Genomic DNA, 11,000 nt, shown 5'->3' with positions numbered 1-11,000 from the left:
AATAATATTAAAAAAATCCATATATGGATATATTTGATCTTTCTCACTTTTTTTTAAATTTTTTTTTTATTCAACAGATAATTTGGATTTATTGTTTTGATGATCAAATTTATTTTTCTCACTAATTTTATTGTAAAATTTATTATAAATGCCCCAATTTTTTTAATAGATACAAAAATTAAATTACAATATAGTCGAAGAAAATTGTTTAAATTACCATATAGCCGCAAAAAAATGCTTTATAATTTTTTCTTACTTTTTTCTCTTTTTCAATTCACACTTCTTTCTTTTTATTTCTCTTATTTTTACACTAAAGAATGAAAAAAAATGAAATAAGAATAAGAAACTCAAATAATGATAGTTAAATAAGTCAAATGATAATTTATGTGTGAAAAAGATCAAATATACCCTTACATAATTTATTATAATTAAAAATAAAAAAATAATTTCAAATAATTTTTTTCAATTCTGTTAGATGAAAAGGTATATGTAAGTTATTTTTGTGATGGTAGGAGTATATGTGAGCTACTTTTATAACTGTAGAGGTATATTATATATGAGCCACTTTTGTAACGGCCCATATATGTGAGTCAATTTTGTAACAAGGAGTACATCAATACTAAATGAAAAGTTAAGGGGTATGTATATCTGGTCCTTTTCCCAAAAAACTTGACGAGCAAAAAAGAAGGCGTTTGATTGAAATAATTTTTATTTGATTGTTTACTAATTAATGTTATACTGGAGCTTACTGACTTTTTTTTCAAAATAATAAAAATTAATGAACAAAATATGCTATTGGCTAAATTCAAACGAGAGACCATAATGTTAAAAACAAACCCTCAAACCAATGAACCATCTAGTTACTTTGAGCATGGGTTTCTTTTGTTAATAGTTAATATATTCTTTAAGAATACAAGTAATATATTGAATTTAATCGGAGGACCACGGATTCCCGTGATTCAAAATTAACATGGTTATTTCAGCGAAAGCTCTTACTCTAATAGAACTAGTACCGTCAATTCCAATTGTAGCAGCGGGAATGTCTTCACGAAGCTGTAACGGAGCATGTACGCGACGATCAAACACGGCTTAGTTAGCGCAGTTGAGTGACGCTTGTTGAATACCTCTCTACAAAACTAGTCCCCCTCCACTCTTTCTTCAAAGACAGAGGTACACATCACAGGGGAAAAAACCCTCCCCTTGTACCAAGAAGCAAGTTCAGAACATAAGGATAATGGGAGATGATTTTTGCCATTAGGGAGCGGCTCAATGAGCACCTTTGGGCGCACCATATTTTGATCTGCCTCTTCTTCGATCCGAAATTCATAAATTCATCGTCGAATGAAATAATAGTTTTAATAATTACATAATTTTTTTGAGATTAGTTTCGAATACATGTATTTAATTTGACTGATTGATGTACTTTAGATACATACATGTTAAAAATAATCTATTTTTGATTGATTTAAGTTCTTGAGTTAACGAGTTAAACAAGGACAAAATTACATCTATAACAACTTTTGAAGATCCTGCGTATCCATGAGCTAATTTTGTAATATTTTTATTGATTTATAGTTTGATTGGTCAAATTTTTGAGGGACCAAAAATGCTTATTTTAAAAAAAAGTAAGATCAAGCTTTTAGGGGAAAATACATGTATTACCGATACTCTTATGCACACTATGAAACAACCTCTAAAGCACTAAAATCTGACACTAAGCCAAATAGTTCAACAAATGATTGGACTAATTGAGTAAAGCAGGATCAAGTTTTTTTTTTTCCCTTCTCAATGCAGCTTTAACTTCATCTTTCATTCAACAACGTATTTTCTACAAAAAATTATTTGCTACAAAACCTAGAATAAAATCTACACAGTCGAATTCCCTTCTTCTTGGGATATCCGGTTTTAGTACAAGAGGGAAGTTTCCGTTGATCCCGTTCCTTCTTTTGTTTCTCCATCATCAAAAAATTTGAACCATTTCTCGATTAATAATGTGTGCTATCCGAGGTCCGTCTGTCTAGTTGGCTAAACTAGATTGTGAAATTTCCAGTCAAGAATTGATGATGGCCTGAATTTCCTCCAATGTTTTCCCCTTTGTTTCTGGCACTACCTTTGCTACAAATAGTATAGTGAGTACAGAGAATCCAGCATATAGCATAAATGTACCTGAAAATTCCCCCCAAAAAATAAAAAGCTAAGTCAAAAGAAAAGCCTAAAGGGTGTTAGAATTTTCATGTATGCAGAGTATGTAGAAAATTACCAGTGGCAGTCCAGGCCATGAGGAAACCGAAAGTGTAAGAAACAGCCCACGCGCCCAACCAGTTCACTAAAACTACCAGGCTTCCAGCAGCACTTTTTACATGAATTGGGAATATCTGCAATATTAGAGCAGAAATTTTTTCAAGTTATTTCAAGCTTACACAATGTTTGGATAGAAGTGATCAAGGGTTAAAGGTGTATTTGATATAACACATTGTGTATATCGAGCTTAAGCTCATGTCAAATAACCTCAGACTAGTTGATATTGAATAATGCGTAATAGATGGAACACTACTTGAGAACGGCTCCTTCTACTAAAATAAAGCAACTGATTTGAATTACCTCTGACATAATAACCCAAGGAACTGCTCCCATTCCAATTGAAAAAGCCGATATGTAAACCAGTACACCAGATACAGCTAGAATTGGAACCCATTCAAGTAAGATGCCATTTCCCTGGTTAACAAAAGGAAAGATATTGTCAAATAAGAAGTAACAACTTTTATTACTAACTAATTGAAATTTTGTGCTTTCAGTGAGTTACCTTTAGGTAGAAAGAAGCTCCAGTCAGAAAACAACCAACAAACGTCCCTGTTGCTGACACCTGAAAACGATGAAACAGCTCGTCTAAATGCTCTATCTCCACCAAATTTTATTTAGTTAGCGTTATCAGAAGATGAAAAAAATTGAATTTACCATAAGAAGTGGTCTTCTTCCTGATCTGTCCATCAAAAATGCACCAACAACAGTAATGGGAACCTGTCAAAGTAATAAGACTAGATAGTAATCCAACACTTCCACACACTTTGGAATTTTATCAGTTTTTTAACAAGTTGTCAAGATTTACAAACCTGCACTACAGCATAGGAAATAGTCCCAATATTGCTGTTAGAGAGTCCTGCATTTTTTCTTTCACATCATTAGTAACGTTGTTCGGAGCATTTTACTTCTTCGTCAATGGAGGAGTAAAAAAGTGTAAGGACAGCGTTACCTGCTGATTCAAAAGTCTGGCTAGCATAGAAACCTATACCGTTTATTCCTATAAACTGTTGGAACACCATCAATCCAACACCAATCTGAAAAATAGAAGTTGAAGAATTGAATTTCAAGAATATTAGCTCTGTCTAAGCTCTTCTAAATGCGTAATTTCAGGAAATGGCTTACGATCACAGATCGGATGTATTTGCTACCGAACAAATCCAAGATTCGAGTCTTGGGGAGGCTTTGAAGAGTATCAACATAAGCCTGGATTTCAGCAGCTTCACGAGAAACATCAGCATCTTTACCACGAAGCTTTCTTAATGCCACTTCAAATTCTTTCTCAAGACCTACTTTTGCCTGCAATATAATATATTTTTCACTTTGTTCCTCTCATTCATGATGAAACTTAAATGTAATCCATTTTATGTTGAAAACTCACCAGCCATCTTGGAGATTCTGGGATAAAGCATAAACCTACTAGCAAGAAAGTGCATGGAAGAATTCCTACAAATGAAACATATCATTCAGTCCTCATCTCTAAGTTCATTTTCTTATGACTCAAAAGGTAAATTATCTTTACTTCTTTGAAAAATTTTAGTGGATCAGTTGGTTGAATCAGAACAATAATTATATGGGATGATCCAAGAATTACCAGTTAAAGCAAGATTTCTCCATGTTATGACGGTTCCAAGTAAGTAAGCAACTGATGAACCACAAACAATCATAAGCTGCAAAGTGAACAATTGACCACAAAAATTAGAACCCCACAACTTCTAAAGTTAAAAAGAAAAAAAAGAAGCTTTTTTATCTTACGTTTACCCTTTTTCTAAATTTATTAATCTATAGTATCAGGTTGGTCTTAATTAAACAAAGAACTTGACTTTTGGGTTTTCTTACTTGATTAATTGTTGTCAATCCTCCACGTAGATTCTTTGGAGCTATTTCAGCAATAAACACTGGAACCTGGTTGATTTACCAAGAAATTAGAATTCTTGAATTTATTTTAGTATCTAAGAGTAAAAACAAAATTAAAAATATTTACCACATATGAGAATATTCCAATGCCATATCCTGTGAGGAACCTTCCCATATCAAGTACCAAAGTTCCCTGAATCATCATAGAGAAATAACTCAGTTGGTTAAGCACCTCCACCCAATCGGTAGGTCCTGGGTTTGAGTCACACTGGAGGGAAAGTGTGGAAACACTATAAATCCTTCAAAATTGGGGTAAAAAAAAAATAAAAAATCATAGAGAAATAATAATTATTTATATATATATATATACGGAAAAGGGCCTCAAATGTCCTTGAACTATTGAAAATGATACAAAAATGTCTCTCATCTATCTATTGAGCCTAAAATGCCTTGACATCCACCTTTAGGTCCAAAAATGACCTTTTCTTCAATGAAAAATGGCATTTTAGGTCCAGTAGATGGATGGAGAACATTTTTGTACTATTTTCAATAGTTTGAGGGCATTTTAGGCTAATTTTCATAATTAAAATTTTGTTAAATAAATTTTAATTTATAATTGATTTTAAATAATTAAATTGTAACCAATAAATGGCCGACACGTGTTTAAAAAAATTATTCAAATTATTTAATTAAAATTATTTTAAATAAATTTTGATTTATAATTAATTTTAAATAATTAAATTGTAACCAATAGATGGCCACCACGTGTTTAAAAAATTATTTAATTAAAACTCTGTTTAATAAATTTTGATTTATAATTAATTTTAAATAATTAAATTGAAACCAATAGATGGCCGTCACGTGCTTAAAAAAATTATTCAAATTATTTAATTAAAATTCTGTTAAATAAATTTTGATTTTAAAATAATTAAATTGTAACCAATAGATGGCCGCCACGTGTTTAAAAAAATTATTCAAATTATTTAATTAAAATATTGTTAAATAAATTTTGATTTATAATTAATTTTATATAATTAAATTGTAATCAATAGATGGCCGCCACGTGTTTAAAAAAAATCATTTAAATTATTTAATTAAAATTCTATTAAAAGGGCCTAAAATATCTTCGAACTATTAAAAATGGTACAAAAATGCCCCTCATCCATCTATTGGACCTGAAATGTCCTTTTCTGTTAAAGAAAAGGTCAATTTTTAGACTTAAAGGTGGATATTAAGGATATTTTAGGCTAATAGATGAATAAGAGATATTTTTATACCTTTTCCAATAGTTCAAATTATTTTAGACCCTTTTCCGTATATATATTCATACCATGGAAAAATAGACAGCTAGCCATCCAGTAATACAAAATATAGCTGACATTCTCATTGCCTGTTCCAAAAAAACCATACCAAAATCTCATTAATTTAGCTAATAAAAAGTTTTTTTTTTTTGAAAGTTTTTTTCTGGTTTCTTTTACAATTACATACCCCTTTTCTCCCAATAAAGTCTGCAATTCTTCCACTTGTGATTGCTCCAATCATGGCACCAATAGTTATAATGGAACCAAACATGGAGTACTGCAAAAAAAATAAATTACCTTCAGTTTATAAAAAATGGAAAAATAAATTAGAAGTCATGAAGAATTAATTTTATAAATACCAACCTGGGCTAGAGTTAAATTCAAGTCATTTCTAATTTCAGATTGTGTGGGTGCAGAGTACCCCACCTGCAAAAAGACATCTGAGAGTGAATCGTATAAATTGAGAAGCAAGTCATACAAATTAAAATAAAAAAATATAATAAACTTGTTTTAGAAGGAAAAAAAATCATTTTTTTAATATCCTCACTTGAAAAAAAATTGAAAATAGAAATACTTACACATGATCCAAATTCAAAAGAACCACAAACAACAACAAAAGTGCTTAATAAAACCATCCAAATAGATCCATCTTGAGCTTCTTTATATTCAGAATCAACAATTTTGGCATTTTCAAGAAAGGGCTTTTCTAGACCATTCTCAATATCTTTGCACTCATTAATTGCCATTATTATTATTATTATTATTATTATTATTATTAGAGAAATTAAACAAAAGGGGTTCTTTTGTTTATTCTCTTTTCAACTACAAAAGAGGTTGAGTGGGAAAAAGTGAAATTTTGGGAGGTATTTATATGCATGCAGTAGCTACAAGGCAAAAAAAGACAGATATATTTTTTGACAACTATATTCAACGATTGGATTATAAAAATAATTAAAAAAAGGAAAGATATTTAAGCAATAAACAAATAAAAATAGAAGCAGCTGTAAACAAATTGGAGAAGATTAGGATGCATGTGGGATTGAAGTGTCACTGACGTGTAATTTGTTTTTGTGTGTTCATATGCAACTGGAATTTCTACTATGTTTTTTGCTCCTTGTTCTTTTTGGTAATTATGCAAATAAAGACCTTATCTAAACTAATTTTAGTACAACTCCCTCTTCCAAATTTTACTTTTTTTTTAAAAAAGAAATTGTATTTGGATGTAAGCGGATTGAAAATGAGTCACACAAAATGGATAAAATATTCAATTTAATCTATATTTGATATAAATAAAAATAGGTAAATCCAATGGATAATAAGATATCTTCTTATTAGGTAAAGAAATAACTATTTTCAGATTACAAGATTTTTTTTTTCTTTTAGAATGTGTTTGGTATGGAGGAAAATGTTTTTATGATCTTTTAGAAAAAAAAATTATGGACAATGAGTCCTCCTGAGTTGATGTCGGGAGGTCAAAATTTGAATTTCAGGTCAGAATGGGAAGTCGGATTTCAGATCTAGACCCATTTCAAGTGATGAGGCTAAAAAATAGTTAAAAAATATTTTCTTGATTGAAGAAAAGTTTTGAATTTTTTTTCCCTTACTTTATGTATGGAAGTCATTTTAAAAAAAATTAGAGAAATAAGTTTATTAATATTTTTCAAAATGTTTCAGCGAATTGAGAAAATTGAAAAATACTTTTTAAAAATACTTTTTCTTGATACAAAACATATTCTTAATAAATGTACGTTTTTAGAAATTCTTTTACACCCTTACATACTTTAAAAGAGAGTACAATTAATGGGTACTCATGTATTATTCATATTCTATGATGAATAATATGAATTGATTCATTATTAAATGACTTGAATAATCAACCAATTTAAAATAAGTTAAATAGCAAGGATGACCATAAACTTTACTCATTTTTTCACCCGAGCTTAAATTCTTGAATAACTGAAATTACTCTATCAAAGACGTCAAATTTTCTGTTTTCCATAAGTTTATGTTACCAACATGTTTAGTTTAGATTTGACAAAAAATGAATTTTAATATGGGTTTACTACAACCCCGCGGCTTGATGAAATTAAATTAATTTTTTTTAAAAAAAAATGTGCGTACTAAATTTATTTATATGTAGAAAATTGTACTTAGAATGTTTTTTTGGGGGGGTTGTAGTAAACCCATATTAAACCCAAAAGGATGCTCTACGTGTCGACGTTACAATTTTAATTTAAAGTATATAATTCAATTATTTGTAAGATTAAAATAGTAGACACAGTTTTTGCAAACAGAGAAAAAAACCCGGAAGGTTTATGATATTGATCCACGTAAGATAATATTGATATCAGATTGAAGTTTTATTTTTTTTATTTATTGCAAAATTGAGATAAAGGAAATTTATGGTAACTATAAACGTTGTACAATCAACTTAATAACATTTATAATTGTGTAATTATAAAGGAAACCTCATAAAAATTAAGGGCTTAGCTTGAAAAAACTCTATCAATCTAACTCCTATGAATAACAAAGAAGAGCGGAGAAAGGAGATTTTTCATTATTTTAATACAATGGAAAGATTACACTGCACATACTCTATTTATCAAGTCTCATTATTTAATCAATAAAAATCGTTAATCATAGTAGTGATCATCAAACTAACTGCCTTACTGCGTAACTAACTGACTTGGACTTATTATACTAACTAAATTTTGTTAGGCACTAACTAACTGTTGACTAGACATTAATTAACACACCCCCTCAAACTGGTATGTGAAAAGAATTGAACAAACCAAGCTTGGAAATCAACAATTGATGTTGTGCAGTACTAGACTTTTTGTCAACACATCTACAAGTTGAGATGCTGTAGAAATAAATTGAGGATGAACCAGACCACTCTTAACTTTCTCTTTAACAAAATGACAAAAATTTCTATATGCTTAGTCCTCTCATGAAAGATAGGATTAGAAGCTATCTGTATAGCTGCTGGGTTGTCATAATACAAGGCAATAGGAGTAGGCAGGGGACAATTCAATTCTTGTAGGAGACTACACACTCAAGTCCTTTCTACAACTGCCACTAACATACTTTTATACTCATCTTTTGCCGAACTTCTACTAACTGTTTGCTTCTTCTTTGACTTTCAAGACAGAAGGGCACCCCCTAAATTTACAACATAACCAGTAACTGGCCTTCTAGTGTTAGGACATGCAGTCCAATCAGAGTCACAATAGGCAGTTAACGCATGTTTGTATTAGAAGGAAACAATAAATGAAGACCTGGTGTCCCTTTGAGATATCTTACCACTCTCATAGCAGCTTCTAAATGTGATTGCTTTGGTCTTTTCATAAACTAACTAAGCACTTGTACAACAAAACATATGTCTGGTCTAGTGATGGTGAGGTAAATCAGCTTTCCAACCAGTTTTTTATAGCTAACTCCATCTTCTTACTCATTATCACCTTTGGTTCCCACATAGACATCATAATCCATGGTGATAAATTTATGCTTTGCCTCCAAGGGAGTAAGGAATGGTTTAGCACTACTGATTCCTACCTCTAAGATCAACTCCAAGATGTACTTCATCTGATTTTGAAGGATTCCCTTCCCTGACCTCATGACTTCAATGCCAAGAAAGTATCTCAAATCTCCTAAGTCTTTAACCTTGAAGTGTTGATGTAGTGTTTGCTTTGCTTCTTCAATCAGTGCAGTGGTACTACCTGTAATCAGCAGGTTATCCACATATACAAGGGTAATAGCTATATCAGTACCAGCTTTCTTTGTAAACAAAGAATGATCATATGTACTTTGGGAATACTCTGCAGTCACCAGTGCTTTTATAAGTTTGATATTCCATTGTCAAGATGCTTGTTTAAGTCCATACAAGGACTTGACTAACTTGCAAACCTTCCTGTCTCCATTCTTACAAAAATCTTGTGGTAAGTTCATATATACTTCCTCATACAGATCCCCTTGCAAGAAGGCATTGCTAACATTCATTTGAGATATAGATCAGTTCTTCGAGGCTGCCAGACTTATAATTGTTCTCATAGAAATTATTTTTGCCACTGGTGAGAAAGTATCATGGAAATTCAGGCCTTTCTTTTGAGTGTATCCCTTTACCACAAAACTTACTTTATACCTTTCAATTTCTCCATTGGACTTGTATTTGATCTTATACACTCATTTAGAGCCTATATCTTGCTTATCTACTGAAAGATCAATTATGTCCTAAGTGTGATTTTCCTCTAATGCTTGAATCTCCTGTTGTATTGCTTTACTTCATTTATTGTCCTGGGATACTTCTTTAAATGTTTGAGGTTCTAAAGAGACTGAGAATGCAGTTAAATATGCCTGATAGTTAGAGAATAGAGAGGAATAAGAGATGTAGTCAGATATGGGAAGAAAGGAAGCTTGACTAGCTGTCTTCTTAAGTATGACATAATCCTTCATCCAAATAGGAGGTTTTGCTATCCTTCTACTAGTTCTGATTTCTTGTGCTTGCTCAGGTACCACAAGTGTAATCATAGTAGGTTCTTTAGTAAGTAGAGTATTGCCTGCAAAAGTTGTTGGTATCTCTTCCTCAGCTGTTATTGATGGCATGACATCTATGCCAACTATTTCCTCATGAATAATGGATGGCATGACAATAAATTCACTTGCTGCAGTGTGAGTTGGAACCTCATCAGGAGGAATACACCTTTCATTAGAAGGCAATATTAGACTGTGTTCCTGCTTATAATCTGAAACTGGAGGATGATAAAATCATTAATATCCCTTTTTGCTCCTTTAAAAGGGAAGATGTTTTCTCTAAAACTAACATCTCTACTTACAAGAAAGGTCCCAACATCTAGATCATATTATCTATATCCCTTTTGTGTTTCCTCATAGCTAAGTAACACTGTTTTTCTAACTCTAGAATCAAACTTACTTCCCTTAGGAAACATGCTAGCAAAACAAAGATATCCAAACACTCTAAGATGATCGAGGACTGCAGGTTTGCCATGTAGTACTTCAAAAAGAGATTTCCCATGCAATACATTAGTTGGTAGCTTATTAATAAGATATACAGATGTCTTCAAGCAGTCACCCCATAATTTATGTGGAACACCACTCTGAAATTTCAAGGCCCTTGCAACCTTCAAAATATGTCTATGTTTTCTTTCCACAACACCATTTTGTTGTGGTGTATATGAACAACTACTTTGATGAATAATATCAAAGGAAGAAAATAATTCAGAACAACTAGAATTAAAGAATTCTTTGCCATTGTCAGATCTCAAAATTTTAACATTCAAATCAAACTGAGTCTTGACTCTACAAAAAAGTCTTTCAACACAATAATGACCTCACACTTAGACTGAATTAGACAAACCCAAGTGTATCTACTAAAGTCATCTATAATTGTGATAAAATATGACTTTCTATCATAGGTTGAAACTTTGAAAGGCCCCAAACATCCACATGAATCAATTGAAAACAACTAGTAGTGGAAGTTGTACTGAGTGGAAACTTGAGTCTGCTTTGCTTTGCCATAGGACGCAC

The 11,000-nt window shown here is 31.4% G+C and overlaps 1 protein-coding gene across 1 annotated transcript; it reads right to left on the bottom strand.

The window, feature by feature from the left end:
• Positions 1 to 1,615: 1,615 nt before the first annotated feature.
• On the bottom strand, positions 1,616 to 6,202 carry LOC129884936 (sugar transporter ERD6-like 16). Its single transcript, XM_055959201.1, has 16 exons — positions 6,035 to 6,202; positions 5,820 to 5,882; positions 5,644 to 5,733; positions 5,486 to 5,545; positions 4,283 to 4,348; positions 4,138 to 4,203; positions 3,893 to 3,968; positions 3,680 to 3,744; positions 3,424 to 3,597; positions 3,251 to 3,335; positions 3,111 to 3,157; positions 2,956 to 3,018; positions 2,804 to 2,863; positions 2,602 to 2,715; positions 2,261 to 2,375; positions 1,616 to 2,166 (listed from the first exon to the last, which is right to left on the bottom strand). Exons 1-16 carry the CDS (start codon positions 6,200 to 6,202, stop codon positions 2,051 to 2,053), a joined length of 1,428 nt encoding a protein of 475 aa, XP_055815176.1. The 3' UTR covers positions 1,616 to 2,050.
• Positions 6,203 to 11,000: the final 4,798 nt, after the last annotated feature.

The sequence above is a fragment of the Solanum dulcamara genome, chromosome 4 (genome assembly GCF_947179165.1).
Source record: "Solanum dulcamara chromosome 4, daSolDulc1.2, whole genome shotgun sequence".
Lineage (NCBI taxonomy): Eukaryota > Viridiplantae > Streptophyta > Magnoliopsida > Solanales > Solanaceae > Solanum > Solanum dulcamara.
This window is presented reverse-complemented; position numbering and strand designations above follow the sequence as displayed.